The 21,985-nt window shown below is 40.8% G+C and overlaps 1 protein-coding gene and 1 long non-coding RNA gene across 2 annotated transcripts in view; one reads left to right on the top strand and one right to left on the bottom strand.

The window, feature by feature from the left end:
• LOC310635498 overlaps nt 1-21,985 on the top strand; it is an 838,887-nt gene that overhangs the window by 233,747 nt on the left and 583,155 nt on the right. The window lies entirely within an intron of this gene.
• The window catches only part of TMEM52B (transmembrane protein 52B), a gene marked incomplete at both ends in the record, with an annotated part of 88,649 nt that overhangs the window by 7,875 nt on the left and 58,789 nt on the right, over nt 1-21,985 (bottom strand). Inside the window, one exon of the mRNA XM_083354500.1 lies at nt 16,374-16,540. Within this exon, the coding sequence (XP_083210626.1) occupies nt 16,374-16,540 (167 nt within the window). The remainder of the gene's footprint in view (nt 1-16,373; nt 16,541-21,985) is intronic.

Consider the following 21,985-nt stretch of genomic DNA (forward strand, 5'->3'; position numbering starts at 1 on the left):
ATGTATGATAACATTCTTAGTCAAGATTCAAAGTTACATATCACATTCCTTTCTCTCTAACTCGTTTATCTAGCCATTGATAAAATTTATTCCAAGTTCTATAATAGACTAAATGCTCTTTCTCTTTAATCTCTAAGGTTAATCTATCTATTTCTGCACATTCCAATATCTTCTTAATTAATACTTCTTCAGTTGGTGACTTTTCATTTTTTCAATATTGGGCATACATAATTCTCAATGCTGTCAATACATGTAACATTAAGTATCCGCTCTCCTTATCATAATTAGGGCCTATCATTCCTAAGAGAAACAATTCTGGTTTAAATTCTATTTGTTTTTTAATCATCTTCTCTAACCATAAATGTATCTTAAGCCAGAACCTTTTTGCTTTAGGACATGTTCACCAGATATGATAATAAGTACCTGGTCTTTGTTTACATTTCCAACAAACATTTGAAGTATTTTTAAACATTTTAGCTAGTCTTACTGGTTTCATATGCCATCTATAAACCATTTTATACAAATTTTCTTTATATGATACAGCTTTGGTTAGTGTAATATTTCTATCCCATAGCTTTTCCCATTCTTCAAGCTCTATGGTATGACCAGCATTTTTTGCCCATATTATCATTGTTTCTTTAACTTGCTCCTCCTCCATCTTTAAGTAAAGAAGTAATCTATAAAGTTTTTTAATCAGTTTTTCATCTGTTTTTAACAATGTAAGATCAAGTTCTGTCTGTTCCTTATGGAACCCCATTGCTTTCATGTCTTTTCCATATCTCGATTGAATTTGTAGATATGGCCACCATGGTAAGACAATACCTTGTTGTTGTAATTCTTGTCTAGATTTCAATCTTCCTTCATTATCCAGTAGGTCTTTATATGTTACAATTTTATCATAGTTAATTAAGTTTGGGTAAGCAAAGGCTTCCATTGTTAATAGCCATCCAGGTATCTTAGTATATTTTTTTTCTTTTATTTTTCCCCACTCTGAGTGAAGTGCATTTCTTATAGCATGGGTCTGAAAATATCTATGTACTTTATTCTTTCCATACCACAGAAAGGCATGCCAGCCAATCTGCAGGTCATGCCCCTCTAGGTATAGTAATCTTTTGTCTCTAAGTGTTATCCATTCTTTAATCCACGTTAAAATAGCTGCTTGGTAATACAATTTCCACTCTGGAAGTCCAAATCCTCCCCTTTCTCTAATGTCCTGTAGCAATTTCACTTTGATTTGTGCTATTTTCACTTGCCAAACAAATTTCAAAATTATGGTATTCAATTCATCATAAAAGGCTTTTACTAGTTTTACCGGAATGGTTTGAAATAAAAAAAGTATTTTTGGTAGAATATTCATGTTAACTGTAGCTATTCTCCCCAATAATGACAGTTGGAGATTTTTCCACTTTTCTAAGTCCAGTTTTATTTGTTTTAAAAGTTTTGTATAGTTGTCCTCTTTCAGTGTTATACATCTTGCTGTTAAATAAATTCCCAAGTATTTAACTTTTTTAACTGTTTGAAGATTTGTTTTTCTTGCAAGTTGCATTTTCTGTTTTTCTGAAGTTTTTCCGATGTATTTGTAGTTCTAGTTCTCTAAGTTGCTCCCTAAGCTTTAATTGTAGTTATTTCTTTTCTTTGTTCTTCTTAGCAATATAAGTTATGGCCAGACCTCTAAAGTATGCTTTGGCAGTGTCCCAAACGTTCTGAAGTGATGTTTCTTCCTCCTTATTGATTTTAAAGAAGAATTCCATTTCCTTTATTGCTAATTGCAGGAATTCCTTGTCCTTCATTATCAATGTATTTAGAGACCATCTAGGTTTCTTCTTAATTCCTTTCCATATCATTTTTATTGGATTGTGCTCTGCCCAGTCATTGGTTTCAATTTCTGCCTCTTGGATCATCAGTTTCAGGTCCAACAACATCCATATCATGTCAATTCTTGACCATGATTTGTGTCTATTTGAGCAAAAAGTATATTGTAGTTTCTCTGGGTTTTTCTCTCACCATATATCTAAAATACTAAGTTCTTCTAACATTTTTGGAAAAAAGTTTTTTTAATTCCATTTATATCCCGCCCTTCTCCGAAGACTCAGGGCGGCTTACAAACTTAGCAGAAAATGGTTTAGGAAGTAAATTTCCTCCTTTAGGAAGTAAATTTCCTCCTTTCCATCCTTGTTTAGCACTTTTATAGTCCAAGGTTCTATCCACTATTGCATTAAAGTCTCCCATTATACAAAGGTTTTGATAATTTGGGTCTAATATTTTCTTATATAAACAGGTAAAGGTTCCCCTGCACATGAGTGCTAGTCGTTTCCAACTCTAGGGGCCAGTGCTCATCTCCGTTTCAAAGCTGAAGAGCCAGCACTTGTCCGAGGACGTCTCCGTGTGTCAGAATCCATTTATATCATATTCATAAATGTATGTTTAAAACATTATTCCATGGATCCTGCCATCTCCCGATGAGGAGGGAACGAATGTGTATTGAGCCTGTATTAGGCATTTCAAAGGAAAAGAGAAGCCTTTTGAACTGGGGGAACAAAAGGGGGGGTTAGGGTAGGAGCATCTGGCTTGTGTCACAGAAGAGAGCAATAAACATAAAAGGACCTAAGTTCCTTTTTCCCACAAGAGGGATGATACGAGGTAAATGATGGGGGACTGACCAAATGGGGTTAAGGGGGGGTTGAACAGGGAACTCTTTATAAGGGTTTAGTTTGTAGAACAATATTAAGTCCTGTCTTGTATTCCTACAACCAAGCATGTCATAGTAAAGATTTCTTTTGGACTAAGATTTGGCTCCAAGAGTTTTTCTTCCTAAGACATGGTTTGGGGTGGGTCCTGACATTAGACAGGACTTGTACTGAAAGTCAACCTTACCGGGGGACTTTGCAAATAAATATGATGTCTGATGATGAAGCAAGAGAGGAGGGAAGCCGCACGGAGAAGGAGTCTTCCTCCCAGCTGAATTCCCAGAAACAGTGGGAAGCTGAAGCGTCATATTCACCCTGGGAGGAAACGATGGAGCAGCACGAACGAAAACCCCGGTGGTCGATGGGCGTTGGAAGGAAAAGTGAGTGGGAAAAGGCTTTGGGAGAAGTGACCCTGAGACGGAGCGACCACCAACCAGAATGGAAACAAGAGATGGAGAGCTCCCTGCACGCCAGTGAGGAAGAATGGATTCTGGAAAAAGCTATTGACTTGATGAAAGCAACCCTGAGCTCACTAAGGGAGGAGAGAGCTGGAAACTGCAACTGATGCAACACCTGGGGTCGCAACTGGAGGGGTAACAGAAGGGATCCAACACCTGAAACCCCAGGGCCGTCCAATGGTACAGGAGTCGCTGACTCAGCGGTACCCCCCCAGACCCACAGATGGGGATCAAGATGAGGAGCGATACCCTCCATGACACAGACAATGCTCCAGTCAAAGATTCCCACCCCTGGAAGCAAAGTTCAAGGGGGAGCCATCACGACTGGGATTTTTCCTAACCCAAGTCCTCAGCTACATGGAAGAATACGGACGGGACATCCCCAGTGACAAAACCCACATCTGAATTGTGCAATCCGCCCTGGATGGGACGGCTGCAGACTGGGTGGTGAACCTGCATGACTCCAACACCCCAGAACTCAATGACTTCAACCGATTCATGTCATCCTTGAGGCGACGGTTCGAGGACCCTTTGGCTGACCGGAAGGCCCGGGAGAGAATCAAAATGGTGAGGCAGGGCAGGCGAACAGTGGCCGAATATACCCAAGAATTCCGAGCCATTGCCAGCAAGCTGAACTGGCCAGAAGACATCTTCCTCAGCCATTTCAAAGACGGTCAAAACTACGACCTGTATGACACTTCCCTGCCTCGAGGAGACCCCTACCATCTCAACGACTGGTATGTCCTGGCAGAGGAAGTGGAAATAGACCTATTGAAGAGACAACGCAGAGGAAAACCATGGGGCCGCCTGCCACTTGAGCAAACACATGAGGGGGAAAACCCACCGGCCATGGCTAAAAAATCAAAGGGATGTTTCAATTGTGAGAGAGAGGGCCACCGTGCTGCAGAATGTCATTCGTAAGCCCCTCCATGCAAAACAGAGGCATTGTCTTCCAAAAAGCTGGAGAAGCCTCAAGGCAACCCAAAAGAATCTTCCATGAAGGGGACAGAGGCTGTAGAGTCCACAATTCCTGCCAAAACCTGGGATTGGACTCCGGCCTACACCGCAGGGTCGGTGGACACCTCAGAAGACAGCTCAGAGGGAGAACCATTGGTAAGTGGACCCCTTCCACCCATACTTAAGACAGTGACTATATTAGCTTCCTCTATACCTAAAGCCATCGAAATAAAAGCTCTAATACTCTGGCTGCATCTGCTACCTCATCAGCCCAACACTGGTGGAGGAACTGAGCATCCCAGTGAGGAGGCTAAAACAACCAATCTCCTTCAGTCAATTAGATGGATCTATAGCAGGGGGGGACCAGCTACCCTAGCCACTGTACCAATTCACCTATCCCTGGGGTCTCATGAGGAAGACATAACATTTATAGTGGCCCCAGGCATGGAATGCCCAATGATTTTGGGAGTGGAATGGCTGAAGAAATGGAACCCTGGGATAAACTGGAGGACAGCAGAACCCAACTTCCCAAAAGGGGAGCAGGCAAATGTAAAACCCCCAAAAAAACCCAACCCAAAGAGAGGAGACAGCAGCAGTGGGGAAAGAGAAGGGGTTACCAGAGATACCGGAGGAATACAGGGACCTTGCTGAGGTTTTCAGTGAGGAGAGGGCAGATGAGCTTCCCCACCACCACCCCACAGACTGCTCCATAGAATTCAAGCCCAGAGCAAAGCTCCCAAAACGCAGGATGTATGCCATGAGCCCAAGGGAAATGGCAGAAATGGAAAGATTCATAAAGAAAAACTTAGAAAGAGGATTTATTGACCTGACCAAACCCAAAGTGGCCACCCCGGTTCTGTTCAGGGAGAAGAAAGATGGTTCTTTTCGCTTGTGTGTGGATTACCGTAATCTGAACACAATTAGTGAATGTAATCTGTGCACCCTTCCCCTAATGAAGGATATGGTATCTCACCTATTGAAAGGTAGGATTTTTACCAAACTAGACCTGAGGGAAGCATACTACCGTATTAGGATTAAGGAAGGAGACGAATAGAAGACTGCATTCAACTGCCCAATGGGGTGCTACCAATACAAAGTATTGCCATTGAGACTGCAAGGGGCCCCCGCAGTCTTCATGGAATTAATTAATGACGTGCTAAGAGAGCACCTATATAAGGGGGTCCTGGTTTACCTCGATGACATTCTTATCTTCACAGAAACCAAAGAGGAACATATCAAACTAGTCAGAGCAGTCCTGAAAAAGTTGTGAGCTGCTCATTTATATGCTAAACTATCGAAGTGTGAATTCCATCAGGAAAAAATTGACTACCTGGGATATCACATATCTCCAGAGGGCATCGAAATGGACCCTGAGAAGGTCAGGGCAGTATTAGAGTGGGCACCCCCACACACATGGAAGCAATTGCAAAGTTTCCTGGGGTTTGCAAATTTCTAAAACCAATTCATCCCCGCATTTGGCCAAATAGCCATGCCCCTCACAAATTTGTTGAGGGAAGGGAGAAACTCTCCCAGAGAGGGAGCCATTTCCCCGACATAAAACCTGCCAGCTGTCGGGATCTGAAATGTCAGTGGGCATTGGAAAGAAAAGTGAGTGGGAAAACAAATCAAGAAAGGTGACCCTGAGATGGGGGCCCAACCAACCAGAATGGAAGCAGGAGATGGAAAGATCCCAGCACATAAGTGAAGAGGAAGGATGTTGGGCACAGCACTCGAACTGGATCCTAGAGAAAACTATTGACCTGATGAAAAGAACCTTCATTTCCCTAGGGAAGGAGAGTTCTGAGCCCCATTTCCGCACCAGCACCCAGACCTGCAGTTGGAGAGACACTGAGGGGGAATTGGAACCTGCAGTCATGGGGATGTCCACTGATCCAGTCCACTGATTTCAGCAGCTCTCACCTCCTGCTGAACTGCAGATGGTGATCTGGATGGAAGACAATACCACCGACAACAAAGGCACCGATCCATTCAAAGACTCCCACCACTAGATGCAAAATTCAAGGGGGAGCTGACACGCTTGGGGTTTTTCCTAACCCAAGTCCTCAACTATATGGAAGAATATGGCCGGCACATCCCCAGCGACAAGCCCATATCCAGATCATGCAATCTGCTCTGGATGGACCGGCCGCAGACTGTGTGGTGAATTTGCATGACTCCAATGCCCCAGAGCTCAACGACTTCAACCGTTTTGTGTCATCTCTGAGAAGGCAATTTGAGGACCCCCTGGATGATCACAAAGCTTGATGAGGCAAGGCAGATGCCCGGTAGCTGAATATATGCAAGAATTCTGGGCCATTGCCAGCAAGCTGAACTGGCCAAAAGATATCCTCCTTAGCCATTTCAAAGATGGCCTAAATTACGAACTATATGATGCCTGTCTGCTCCAGGGGGACCCACAGCAACACAACGAATGGTACATCCTGGCAGAGAAAGCAGAGATCTACCTATTGAAGAGGCACCGCCGAGGAAAATAATGGAGCCGCTCACCACTTGAGCCAATGCGCGAGTCAGCGAAGCCACCAGCTATGGCCAAGAAGCCAACGGGCTGTTTCAAATTCGGGAGAGAGGGGCATCGGGTCATAGAATGCTGCTTGAAAGCCCCTCAGCACAACCCAGACAGATCACTGGCCAGCAAATCTGGGAAGTCCCCAGCAAAATCAAAAGAATCCGCCATGAGAGTGGTAGAGGCTGTGGAATCCCCAACCCCTGCACAATGCAGGGAAGGAACTCAAGCCTACACTGCAGGTCTGGTGGACACCTCAGATGACAGCTCAGAGGGCAAACCCCTGGTAAGTAGACGCATCGCACCCATCCTCAAGACAGTGAAGTAGATTAATTCCCTCCATGCCCGAAGCTGTCAAGGTGAAAGCATTAATAGACTCTGGTTGCACCTGCTGCCTCATTAGCCCGACACTAGTGGGGAATCTGGGCATTCCATTGAGGAGGCTAGAACAACCAATCTCATTTGGCCAGTTAGATGGGTCCATAACACGGGGGGTGCCAGCTACCCTAGCCACTTTAACAGTCCACCTATCCATGGGGAACCATGAGGAAGACATAATGTTCGTAGTGACCCCAGGCATGGAATGCCCAATGATTCTAGGGATGGAATGGTTAAAGAAATGGAACTCCTAGGTAAATTGGAGGACAGCAGAAATCAACTTCCTGTAGGGGGACCCTACGGACTGAAAACCCCAAGGAGATCAACAAAATTTAAGAATGGAAAAGCATTCATGGGAGAAGAAAAGGGGCTACCTGAAATACCAGAGGAATGCAGATATCTTGCTGAAGTTTTCAGCGAGGAGAGGGTGGATGAGCTTTCCCCCTACCCCCCAACCCACGGACTGTGCCATAGAATACAAGCCTGGGGCAAAACTCCTAAAGCCCAGATTATACTCCATGAGCCCAAAGGAGAAGGAGGAATGACTCACACCTTGGATGGTATCTCTTTACTCTCCTACCATCAGGTAGGAGATATAGGAGTATAGCCAGCCGCACCCACAGGCTGAAAAACAGCTTTTATCCATGGGCTGTTAGGCTTTTGAATGGGAAATAATTTTTATAAATTTTATGCATAATTGACTTGTGAGGCCGGTGTGTTGTGCAATTAGTTCACATGGTGTAATAAGATGGAGGGTTTGTGTCACTGTAAGTTGGGGGGTGGGGGCATGAAGGGAGGCTCAGTCAATCTCAATGTATACATGGTTGTACTTTGACAATAAAGGTTCATTCATTCATTCAAATGGAAAGATTCATAAAGAAAAACCTAGAAAGGGGGTTCATTGAGCCAGCCTAAAGTGGCCGCTCCGGTCTTCTTTAGAAAGAAGAAGACAGCTCTTTATGCTTATGCATGGACTATCGCCTATTGAACACAATCAGTGAAAGCAACCTATACCTTACCCCTCATGAAGGACATGTTATCACACCTCTTGAAAGGAATTTTTATTACTAAACTAGATGTAAGGGAAGCGTATTACCGTGTTAGAATTAAGGAAGGGGATGAATGGAAAACTGTATTTAATTGCCCAATGGGGTGCTACCAATTCAAAGTCTTGCCATTTGGATTACAAGGGGCCCCCGCAGTATTTATCCAATTAATCAACAAGGTACTAAGGGAGAACCTACAGGTGAAAAATTAGAATATCGTGCAAAAGTTCATTTATTTCAGTAATGCAACTTAAAAAGGGAAACTAATATATGAGATAGACTCATTACATGCAAAGCAAGATAGTTCAAGCGGTGATTTGTCATAATTGTGATGATTATGGCTTACAGCTCATGAAAACCCCAAATCCACAATCTCAGAAAATTAGAATAATGTGAAAAGGTGCAATATTCTAGGCTCAAAGTGTCCACTCTAATCAGCTAATTAAGCCATAACACCTGCAAAGGGTTCCTGGGCCTTTAAATGGTCTCTCAGTCTGGTTCAGTAGGAATCACAATCATGGGGAAGACTGCTGACCTGACAGTTGTGCCAAAAACCATCATTGACACCCTCCATAAGGAGGGAAAGCTTCAAAACGTAATTGCAAAAGAGGTTGGATGTTCCCAAAGTGCTGTATCAAAGCACATTAATAGAAAGTTATGTGGAAGGGAAAAGTGTGGAAGAAAAAGGTGCACAAGCAGCAGGGATGACTGCAGTCTGGAAAGGATTGTCAGGAAAAGGCCATTCAAAAGTGTTGGGGACTTTCACAAGGAGTGGACTGAGGCTGGAGTCAGTGCATCAAGAGCCACCACACACAGACAAATCCTGGACATGGGCTTCAAATGTCGTATACCTCTTGTCAAGCCGCTCCTGAACAACAAACAATGTCAGAAGCGTCTTAACTGGGCTAAAGAAAAACAGACCTGGTCTGTTGCTCAGTGGTCCAAAGTCCTCTTTTCTGATGAGAGCAACTTTTGCATCTCATTTGGAAACCAAGGACCCAGAGACTGGAGGAAGAATGGAGAGGCACACACTGCAAGATGCTTGAAGTCCAGTGTGAAGTTTCCACAGTCTGTGTTGATTTGGGGAGCCATGTCATCCACTGGTGTTGGTCCACTGTGCTTCATTAAGTCCAGGGTCAATGCAGCCATCTACCAGGAGATTTTGGAGCACTTCTTGCTTCCTTCCGCAGACGAGCTTTATGGGGATGCTGACTTCATTTTCCAGCAGGACTTGGCACCTGCCCACACTGCCAAAAGCACCAAAATCTGGTTCAATGACCATGGGATTACTGTGCTTGACTGGCCAGCACACTCGCTTGACCTGAACCCCATAGAGAATCTATGGGGCATTGCCAAGAGAAAGATGAGAGACATAAGACCGAACAATGCAGAAGAGCTGAAGGCCACAGGCCGATAGCTTCTATGCCACACTGCATTGAGGCAGTAATTGCTGCAAAAGGGGCCCAAACCAAGTACTGAGTACCTATGCATGCTTATACTTTTCAGAGGTCTGATAATGGGGGGGGGGGAAAGCCCTAATAAGCAGGCATATACATAGAATGAAGGCTATTGCTAAGCACATTGATTTGTGCTTTAAATTGTAAGCCACCCTGAGTCTTCAAAGAAGGGCGGGATATAAATGGGATTTTAAAAAATTCAATGGGTGTACCCTTATGTATATTTATAACAAAAAATTCTTTCATTTGTTTTTTACATTCTTCCAAATTTTATTTATATCTAAACAAATTTTCATTTAACCTCCAAGATCTCCTATCTCCCTTCCCCTTGTCCAATTCCATCCATACTGGACTGTAGTCTGATAAGGTTCTTGGACATATCTTGATCTTCTTAACCCTAGAAAAAAAATCATTACTAGTTAATACAAAATCAATCCTGGAAAAGGATTGATGTCTATCAGAAAAAAAGTAAAATCTCTTTCATCCATGTTTCGTTGCTGTTGATTAGGTGCATATAGTCCAATCAAAAGTATCTTCTTTTCTTCTATTAAGAGTTCAATTATAACATATCTTCCTTGTTTATCTGCTTTAATTAGGTTGGCTGTCAGATTCTTCTTCACATAAATGACTACACCATTTTTCTTTTCTGGAGCAGATGCAATAAACTGTATACCCAATCTAGAGTTTATCAAATATTTTTGATCAGCTACACGAATATGCGTTTCCTGCAAGCATATAATATCATTTTTAAATTGTTTCAGGTACTGAAATATTTTCTTTCTCTTTTGCGGTGAATTTAAAGCATTAACATTCCATGTCAGAAACTTTGTCTCCAACTTTTGCGACTTGAAGCTTTTGGAGCGTGTCTTGCAGATTCACAAACATCTGCTTCTTTGGTCTCGCTCCTCCCACTGCCTCTGTATTAGTAGATTCTTGAGTTGTAATTGTAGAATATTGTTTCTGTTGTTGTTGTTCCTTGCATCTAGTCGCAGCTCATGTCACTCTTTGGGCCCTTGGTTCTTCTAATGAGACCAAGGGCTGTGCAATTTCCAAAGTTTGCTGTGCTTCTTTTGAAATCAGTGAGATGATTTCTTCATCTCACTGTGTACCTTCCAATTGTATCTGTCGCACTTATTTTTCCTCTCTCATTTTAATTTCTGGGGATAGCAGTGACCCTGCCTTCAGTATATTACGATAAAAGTCTCGTGCCTTGAGAACTGTATTAAGATGATAACTTGTACCAACATAATTCACCACTATCCCGGTTGGTATCTCCCATCTAAACTGAATCTGTCGTTTTTTTAATTCATCTGCCAGAAAAACAAATTCTTTCCTTCTTCTTAAAATTTTTGGTGGGATTTCTTTCAGGATTAAAACCTCTTGATCAGCCACTTTGTTGTTATAAAAAGCTTGAATAATTGCATTTCTGATCGTTCTCTTTGTAAAATAAACAACCACATCCCTTGGCAATTTTCTTTGCCTAGCAATCCAAGAGTTGACACGAAATATTTTATCTATTTCCAATATAACATCTTCAACTTGCCAACCCAAAATAGGAGCCACAGCTTTTGCCACTATTTCTTCCAAATTTTCTTGTGGATTTTCTTTCAGGCCTCTAATCTTCAAAGCAAACTCCATGTCTCTATATTGTATCATCACCATCTCATCATCGCTTTTTTCCATTTTATTCTCAGCTTCACTTACTTTAGCTTCCAATATCAAATTATTTTGATTAACTTTTTCCACACGATCATCCAGGTTCTCAATACAGACTGTCAGTCCCTGAAATGCCATCAAAATATCCTCTTGTATTTCTTTATTTTTCTCATTAATGAGCTCAGATATTTGCTCAGATTGAAGTTTTAGAGCATCTTGTAAATCTTTCAATGTTAATGTGGGTGCAGATGCTGCAGGGGATGGCATCAGTGATTGAAGTCCAGACTGTTGAACTGGTGATGCCCCTGTGCTTTTAGAGACGGGAAATCTAGGTGGTTTGGAAGCCATTTTAACACCCAATTAGCTTTCATTTCTTACTTTCACTTTTCCACACTAATTGCAACTTTGTTGCTTCACTGTCAAATAGCCAAATCTTTTAAATCACTTTTAAGCCAACTTCAGATGTTTTAAACAAAGTCTTTTACAACTTTTAAAAATCCACTTTCTGTCTTCCCCCTTGCTTTTATTTTATTTTCCATATTCTTTTGTTCTTCACGCTTTCTCTCAGAAGTTATTCCGGTGCCATCTTCCTCCCTTTCTTTTAAGTTAAACCGGAGTTAAAGATCATATACTTGCTGTTTCTGTATTTTCCCGCTCAGCTCTGCCTGCGTCCAAGTAATCCAAAATACAATGTTGAAAGCAGGGATGGTTGCAGCGTCCTGTTCTGTTTCAAAGCCTTGAAACAGAAGAGTCCCCGAGTCCGGAGTTAATTCAGGCTCCGAGGGAGCTCTCACCCTTCAACCCCCAGATTAAGTTCTGGGGGTCTAGGGGAGCTCTCCCTCTACCTGAATACTCACCCCCTTCTTCTCCCAAAGGGGGGATTCCCAAACCGTGAAACAGCTGATCATTGCTGTTTTCACAGTTTAAATGGAACAGCGGGGCTGACGGTCAAAAATGACCGCCATCGACGGAGCCTTGCCACCCAGAAGTCTCCCAACAGGAACTTTTATTAAGAGTAGTTGATAGCAAACATAATAGACAGCATATGAGATTTTCCATGCAGAGCAATAGACTAAAGAATCCCCAAGCAAGAGCCCACTCCATAGTCTGCCTGGCCGGTATGGGATGGCCAATCCCCAGGTGTTAGGTCCATCGTGGGAAAAAGGGAGATACCATTGGCCCATCTCCAGTTCACGCAGTGATGGTCGGTGGCTTCTTCACACATTCCTCTAAGAGCATAGAAATAAACCAGGCACTGAGGTTACATTCCTTATTTCCTCCCTTGTTCTAGCTAACACTTTAGGGAGATAAAGTTCAGAGAGAGATAACGCAGAAAGCAAATTGTTACATTGTAGCGGATACAGAGGCAATAAACCAAAGCAAAAAGTTACATTGTAGCAGACAGAGGAAGCAGAGGCAATAAACCATGGGCACATCCCCCTCCCCCTTGGGATTATGGCAGAACCCAGGGAAGGGTGAGATTTGATTTTGGGTCAGAGGGGATAGATAGAAATGAAATAAGAATGGGTTTTGATAGTCTCCAGGTGTGCCTTGTGGGGAGGGGTGAAGCACTTTCTTCACGAGTAGTTGAGCCTGCCTGCATTGTTCCCTCCTTCTCTCCACTCTCTGTGCTTTAGGATCAAGAGGGGGCGGCCCTTGCTCCTTACCTTAGCTCTGTCTTTCATGTTCATCCTGTCCCAATCCTGAAAGGCACTGGCCTGCCTCAGTCTGCTGTTCCCCACATTCCTCTGAAGCCACAGACACCTCTCCCTCGACCTCTGTCCACTACAGTTCCAGCTCATTTTCCTCAGCAGATTCAGGCTCTGACAGGGGCATAATAGTACCCCAAACATACACACAAGGACCAGATCTTCAGCTTTGAAAGCAACCATCCCACTGAAGACAAAAGAAGCTGTGTCCAGACCCTCTTCAGAAGGGCCAGGATACACTGCAGCAACGACAACACTAAGAAAAGAAGAAAAGAAATAGCTGCTTGTGTCTTTCTCCATAATGGCTATCCAAAAATCTTCATATTCTGAGACACAGCACCCAAACCACACTACACACATAGCTGACCACCACACCAAAATCTAACCCTACCATACCCAAAAGGGGTGTCAGAAATGAAAGCCAGAATTTTCCAAACCCTAGAAATAGCAAAAGCCCACAAATACACAGCCCACACTCCACCAGAATTATCCAGAACCAAAGGCAAGATACAGAAGGATGAAAGAAATAATGTAATCTACAAAATCAACTATAACATTTGCAACATGGGACAAACATCAGTTAAAAACCAGGATCAGTTAAATGCTATGATGCCAAATCCTTAATCTTTACCCACACCAATACCAAACAACAGCAGTTCGATTGAAGAATCTCTAAAATCATCAGCCATGCTACCACCCACCATTCTCGTGAGTTTCATCAAAGCTTGGCATTCCACAAGCAATTCCATCAACAGATACATTGACCTACAACCAGCCTACAAACCCCTCAGAATCTAAATCAACTGCACAGCCAACCAGAGACAGCACCAACCCTACACCAACCTACGCAACCCCCTAGAAGTTCATCTCCCAATGACCCTGACCTGATGTAATTTCCCCATCACAAGCATCTCACTGATTATTCACATCTGACCCATCACAACACCCATCACAGACCCTCAGTTAACACATCCACACCTGAAGAACACTGGCACTGATATCCCCTAAACATGGCTGAAGATATTACCTAGCCCGTTAATGAAACATTTGGAAAACCAAACCCACAAGCTCAGAGAATGACCCTTGATCATCATCCTACATGCAAGCTACAGATATTTGCCACTATTGCAAATTAGGTTTTGCAACAAATGTCAAAAATAATTTTAAAACGTTTCTTTCAACATGTAAAAAAATAGTCAAGGAAATGCTCAGTGTGGTAATGGGAGAAGATGGCAAGGAGTTAATGGGCAGCAGGAAGAATGCACAACTGTTTAATTCACTTTTTGTGCCTCTCTTTACACAAAAGAAAAAAATATTCCAATCTAACAAAAATAGTACCATAAAAGATTGATTATGGAATGCAAGATAAAATAGGCAAAAAATGATAAGACAACATCTATGAACTGTATACAAGTTTAAATCACCAGTATATCCCAGCATTCTGGAGCAGCTGGCAGAAGTTATTTTGGAACCACTGAACCATATCTTTCAAAGATTCTGCAGCACTGGGGGATTATCAAAGGCCTGGAAAAGAGCTGATGTGGTTTCAATCTTCAAAAAATGGAAAAATGGATCTAGGAAACTACAGGTGAATCAGCCTGACATCAATACCAGATCCCAGAGAGTTGTAATTCTTCCCCCCACCCCCTTTTCTAGTTGCCCGGTAAGTTCAGAGAGAATGCCTAGTAAGAAAGCAATTTGGTTTACATTGTAATGGATACAGAGAGGTGTAATAAACAAAAGATTATATTTAATGAAGGAACTGAAAGCAATAAAGCCCCTTGCTTGTTTCCTCTCCCCCTTGGGAATGGCAGAATCCAGCGGAAGATGAGATTTGGGTTTTGCACAGAGATAGTTAGAAATAACTTAGGCCCAGTATTTTTCAATATCTTCATAAAAAAATTAGATGAAGGGATAGAACGGGATCTCATCAAATTTGCAGACAACACCAAGCTCAGGGAAATAGCCAAGATTCAGAAGAATCTTGACAGACTTGAACATTGAGCTCTATCCAACACAATGCAATTCAGTGGTGAAAAAAGTAAGTACTTAGGCAAGAAAAATGATGTGCACAGATATAGAACAGGTGGTACCTGGGTCAAAAGCATTAACTGTAACATAAGGATCTAGGAGTCCTAGTGGACAACCACTTAAGCATGAGTCAGCAGTGTGCTGCAACTGCTAAAAAAGCCAATGCAGTCCTAGGCTGCATCAATAGAGGGATAATATCAAGAGGACGTGGTTAGTATTGCCTTATATTGCTTTTGTAAGGTTTCACTTGAAATACAACATCTATTTCTGGGGAAAAAAACATGTTGAGACTCTAGAAAGTGCAGAGAAGAGAACAAAGATGATTAGGGGATTGTAGGCTAAAACATATGATGAATACTTGTAGGCACTGGGAATGTCTAGTCTAACAAAGGGAAGGACTAGACATGACAAGATAGTAGTCTTCCAATATTTGAAGGGCTATAACAAGGAAGGAGGGGTCAACTTATTCCACAAAGCACCCAAAGATAGGACAAGAAGTAATGGATGGAAACGTATCAAGGACAGATCCAACTTAGAACTAAAGAGAAATTTCCTGGCAGTAAGAACAATTAATCAGTGGAATGGCTTGCCTTCAAATGTTGTGAGTTCTCCATCACTAGAGGTTTTAAGAAGAGATTGGACAGCTATTTGTCTGAAATGGTATAGGATCTCCAGCTTGAGCAGGGAGTTGGACTAGAAGATCTCCAAAGTTTCTTCCTACATTGATTCTGTTAAGGTAGCACTGCCTCATCTTCTTGGTAGGTTTTCAAAAGATAAAATGAGGTTTGAGATTCTACTAAGCTACTTGAAGCTCTTCATGTGCTTTGAATCTTACCAAAGTAATTCAAAAGTGCTTATTCAGTACTTCTGACTGGGACTGAGATTCAATTCAACAGTTTGATTTAAAAGTCTTGTCCTTTTCAATGCTTTATATGTAATGTTTATTCATGACCGAAGGGCAGAGAGGTTGTTCAATAGAACTTAAATGGTAGAGTAATGATTCAGATGAATTTAACAATGCTAGAATGTCAACTTTGGATCCCAATGTATTTGTACAAGCTCCAGGGTCTTTGCAGATAGTTGCTAATGGCACCCAACAGAAGTGCTTCTTCTAGCCTTCTATTTATTATTTATTATTATAAAAATGTTAGCTTCTAATATCATTTTTATTAGGTTATTAATTTATTTTCTCTGAAATATATTTTTTACCTTGATTATTTGAAAAGGTTTTGTTTTTAGTCATACTCATAAAAATAGATATTTTATTACTTGTCATGCCAATGGCAGTCATTATCTAAATTGCCAGCCCCAGGAAACATTTAATTGAAAATACTCGTGACATCGCTCAGGATTTCAAAGGTGCCCACTTGTCTCAAAAATTTGGGAAGTTCTGTATATTGTTTTGGCAAGACTTCTGAGTGGCACAATTGTTTTCAACCTTCAGGATGAATAAATTGTAATTTCACTCACAGGTGATGGTGCTTTGAAGGGTATTGTCATGATCAAAAGCTATAACTGTAACCTCATATGGTTGAGGACTAACATCTTCTCCTGGATGGCAATTAAGGCAGTAGCATCTCACACAAACAGAAACAATGGCACAGAGAAGGAGGAGCCCACCAATGGCAACCACAAGCCTGCAAATGAAGAACAAGAAGAATCAGAACTCTTGCCGTCTGTTCATATAATGGAAAAGCCTAACAAACTATTGTTATAAAACTGGAGATGCACCAAGTTCTCTAACAGACAAAATTTTCTACATGTTCTAATTTCTACAGAAGGCCTACAGCTAACTCCAGCTAACTCAAATTGATATCACTATTCACCAGTTCAGTTACATTAATTACATTCCATTTAAGTTTCCTTTAAGCTCGGTCCTTCTCTGTGGTGCTGGTGAGAAATATATATTTGAGGGATCCTTGGAATTAAAGGAAAATAAATAAAAGTTATTCTTTTATCAATGGTACCAAATGTAACACCAATGAATTGTATAAAATGTAACACTAAGATGTGGGGCTATCTACAGTATTTCCTGCTTAGACAGAAAATTCACACATGGTAATCAACAAAGTTCTTTTGAAATTTTTTTTTTATTGAAAAGTTTTAAGATACAATTTTCCTTTAAAAATCCCCCCTTCCCCCTCCCTCCTCCCCCCCTACCTCCCCCCCTCCCCCCCGACTTCCCAGAGCTAAATACAAGGTATATATATAAAAAGCAATCATAAACAATCATATACTAACAACTATAAACTCTAAAATCCATCACTCTCTAGCTTATATAGGATAAAACAAGCCTTAGTAATATTGAATATGTATAAAAAGAAACTAAAATAAGAAAAGAAAAAAAAACGAAAGAAGACTTATTCAAATGCTACATAAAACTTCTTAACCCTATACTTGTTCTGGATAAACTCAATCCATTTTCTCCATTCCATAATATAGCGTTCTTGCGAGTGATCTTTCAAATAGGCCGAAATCTTCGCCATCTCTGCCAGGTCGGAAACCTTTAAAGTCCACTCTTCTATGGTCGGCAGTTCCTCTTTCTTCCAATATTGGCCTATCAAAAGTCTTGCTGCCGTAATTAAGTTCAACATCAACTTGGTGTCCACAACTGTAGCGTCTGCAATTATTCCCAACAAAAAAAGTTGCGGACAAAACTTTATCCTCTGTTTAAAAATCTTCTGCATATTCCACCAGACTTTTATCCAAAAAGCCTTAACCTTCTTACATGTCCACCATATGTGAAAATATGTTGCATCTTCATCACCGCACCTCCAACATTTAGGCTGATAATTCGGATACATACTTGCAAGCTTTTTAGGATCTAAATGCCATCTATAAAACATTTTGTAAAAGTTCTCTCTTAAATTTTGAGCTTGAGTAAATTTTACGTTCCTCACCCAAATCTTTTCCCACGTGTCCATTGTGATAACTTCCTGGATGTTTTGGGCCCATTTTATCATACAATCCTTAACAAGCTCTGTTTCTGAGTCAATCTCTATCAATGCAAGATATATCCGTTTGATATGTGCTGGTCCCTGATTTCTAATTTGCTTTATCAAATTTTCATCAGTCATTGTAAATCCATTTTTCTGGTCTTCTTTCCACCTGGCCCGTAACTGAGTATATTGAAACCAATTTTGAACAACCTTCTCTTCTCGCAAGAGGCTATATGATTTCAAACACCAAACATTTCTTTCCAAGCTAAGGATCTCCTTGTACGTAGTCACATCATGTTTGAAGCCAGCATGTATATTTTCTATTGCGTGTTTTGGAATTGCCCACAATGGTATCTTGCAACATAACTTATGTCTATACTTCTTCCAAACTCTCAGCAATGCCTGTCTTAAAATATGCACCCTAAACACGTTGTCTACCTTCTTATCATACAACAAATATGCATGCCAGCCAAACAACAAATCATGGCCCTCAAGATTTAATAACCTCCCTTGCGTCAAATTAATCCAATCACTTATTCCTACTAATGCAGCAGCTTCATAATATAATTTAAAATTAGGCAATTTAAGGCCACCTCTCTCACGAGTATCCTGCATAATCTTAAGTTTGACTCGTGGCTTTTTCCCTGCCCACACAAATTTATTGATACCTCGCTGCCATTCCTCCAAATTAGAATCTTTCTTAAGAATCGGTATCATTTGAAATAAAAATAAAAATTTAGGCAGGACATTCATTTTTACTGCTGCAATCCGTCCCAACAAAGACAATTGCAATTTTTGCCAACTCTCCAATTCTTTTTGAATTTTCCCCCATAGTTTTTCATAATTATTTTTATATAGCTTTGTATTAGAGGGCGACAAAATCACCCCCAAATATTTAACCCTTTTAACAATCTCAAATCCAGTTAATCCTTCTAAGAGAGCCTTTTGCGAAGCTGTCATATTTCTGGCCAAAATTTTGGTTTTCTGTGTATTAACTTTAAATCCAGAAACCTTCCCATATTGTGTTATTATCTCCATCAGGTCCACAACAGAGTTCTCTGGCTGGGTCACTGTAACAACCAGATCGTCTGCGAATGCTCTCAATCTGTAGTCCTGATCTCCAATTTGTATCCCCTTAATTTTTTCCGAATTCCGAATTTTAACCAATAATATCTCTAATGTTAACACAAATAACAAGGGCGATAACGGACACCCTTGCCTTGTGCCCTTCTCAATATTACATGCTTCTGTCAAGCTATTATTAACTATAATTCGGGCAGTTTGTTTTTGATATAATGCCCTAATCGGTTGTAAAAAATTTTCCCCAAAATCCATTTTGTCTAAAACTTTCAACAAAAATTTCCAATTCAATTGATCAAAAGCTTTTTCAGCATCTAAAAAAATTAGCACCGCAGCGATCTGGTTGTTCCTTTCCAAAAACTCTAACACATCAACTATATGCCTCACATTATTTTTCATTTGCCTACCACTAATAAACCCCGTTTGATCCCCATGAATCACCTGTTGCAGAACCCTCATCAGTCTATTAGCCAAAACCTTAGCAAATATCTTGTAATCCGTATTTAAAAGCGATATCGGTCTATAATTTTTAACTTGAGTAGCATCTTGGTCTTCCTTCGGAATCAAAGAAATAAAAGCTGTTCTCCAAGACGGTGGCACCTTTCCCCCCCTCTGGATTGTCTGGAACAGTTCCTTTAACGGTTTTATCATCTCTAATTGTAAATTTTTGTAACAGGCCGCAGTCAAGCCATCCGTACCTGCTGCTTTATCCACCTTCAATTCCTTAATTGCTGTGAAAATTTCTTCTTCTGTAATCAGTTGATTAATCCCCTCTTTTTGTACTTGCGTAAGAACCGGGATGCTAGCATTCTCCAAATATATATCAATATCTTTTTCATTAATTTCCTCTTTAGCATATAATTTCGAATAGAAGTCCACAAAAGCATCCTTAATAAGGTTCTGTTGAAACACAACCCTTCCTTTATACTCAATCTTATCTATATTAGAAGCCCTTTGTTTTTTCCTCAATCTATAAGCTAACCATCTGCCTGGTTTATTAGCGTTGCAAAAAGTATTATGCCTAGCAAACCGCAGATTGGTCGCCACTTGATCAGCCATTAATTTATCAAATTGTCCTCTTAACAGTCTAATAGCCTCCTTGGTCTTCACATCCTCTGAGTTCAAAATCAAAGCCTTTTCTTTTTCCTTTATTTCATTCTCCAGTTCTTTCCTTCTAGTTTCCACTGCACGTCTATGTTTATTATTCATATATATCAACACCCCTCTCATATAGGACTTGCTAGCATCCCAAACCATATCCATAGAGGTACCCTTATTCATGTTAATCTCAAAAAAATCCTTCATCCGCTGTTTGCATTCTTCCACATTTCTCTGATTTCTAAACAAATTCTCATTTACGCGCCACGAGCGCCTGTCTCTTTTCTCCTTATCAATCTCTAACCAAACTGGACTGTGATCAGAGATAGTTCTTGCACAAATCTTCACCTTTTTAGTCCTCAAAAAAAATCATTAGTCAGCAAAATAAAATCAATCCTCGAAAAAGATTGATGTCTATCAGAATAAAAAGTATAATCCTTCTCCTGCAAATGTCTCTCACGCCAAATATCTCGCAATTCCAGGTCATCCTTCATTTCAAAAAAAGATTTAGGCAATCTAGCATGACTTGGAATGCGCTTGAAAACTCCAGCCTTGTCCAACTGTACATCCAAAACACCATTCCAGTCCCCCATAAAAATAAAAGATTTATAATCCAACTGGGTAAGCTTTGTGTGAAGTAAACTAAAAAAGTCAGCTTGTTGTTGATTAGGTGCATATAATCCAACTAAAAGCGTCTTTTTACCTTCTAACAGCAGCTCAATCATAACATATCTTCCATGCTTATCTGCTTCAATTAAGTCTGCTGTTAAGGCACTTTTAACATAAACAACCACTCCATTTTTCTTGTTCTCTGCAGAAGCAACAAATTGCGTACCCAACCTCGAGTTCGATAAATACTTTTGATCCAAAACTCTAATATGCGTTTCTTGCAAACATATAACATCTATCTTAAATTGTTTTAAATATTGAAAAACTTTCTTCCTCTTCTGTGGTGAATTTAGTCCATTAACGTTCCAGGTTAAGAATTTAGTTGCCATGCATATCCTCCCAAAGCTCTTGGAGCACAGCTTTGATAGGACTATCTTCTTTAGGCCGTGCTCCTCCCACTGCTTGGCTATGAGTACGTTGTGAAGATTCTGAAGACTTTTGCTGGTCTTGTTCTTTTATTTTCTTTGCTCGTTTTAAAGCAGCACGCGTTACCCTTTGCTCTCTAGGATCTTCCAAAGAAGTTATAGCTTGATCTCCTCCAGCACCATTTTCCTCTGTTTCATCCTCTTGATGTTCTCCTTCTCCAGATCCCTTTGCAGCTTCCAGAAGTGTTAATGGGGTTGCTTTTAAAACATTATTGTAGAAATCACGCGCTTGCTTCACAGTAATCAACCGATACCTTTTACCTTCATACATCACCATCAGCCCGTCTGGAATCTCCCATCTGAACCTTATATCTCGTTGCTTGAGCTCTTGCACAAGAAATGTAAAGTCCTTCCTTCTCCTTAAAATCTTTGGAGGGATTTCTTTTAAAACCAAGACTTCTTGATCAGCAATCACAACTTTAGCATCATAGGCAGCTTGTATAACTTCATCTCTAATTTCTCTTTTTGCAAAGTAAACCACCACATCTCTAGGCAACTTTCTCTGTCTGGCAATCCATGAATTCACACGGAACACTTTATCCATAGCTGCTCTTATTTCAGATGCTGGCTGGTTCAATACCACTTCGAGAGCCTCAGAAACCAGCTGCTTTAAATCTTCCTTAATATTCTCTTTTAAACCTCTGATTCTAACAGCAAACTGCATCTGGTAATATTGGGCAAGGCTTAACTCCCTTTCCATTTTGTCTCTTAAATTTTCATTCTCCCGTACTTTTACTTCTAATATTGCATTCTTTTGGGTCAAATCATCCACTTTTTCATCTAAATCTTCCACACATTCCGCCACTTTATGCACTGAAGACAAAATGTCTACCTTCATCACGCTGAACTTCTGTTCCATCCTCTCTTCCAT

Source organism: Vipera ursinii (genome assembly GCF_947247035.1).
Source record: "Vipera ursinii genome assembly, chromosome: 2".
NCBI lineage: Eukaryota > Metazoa > Chordata > Lepidosauria > Squamata > Viperidae > Vipera > Vipera ursinii.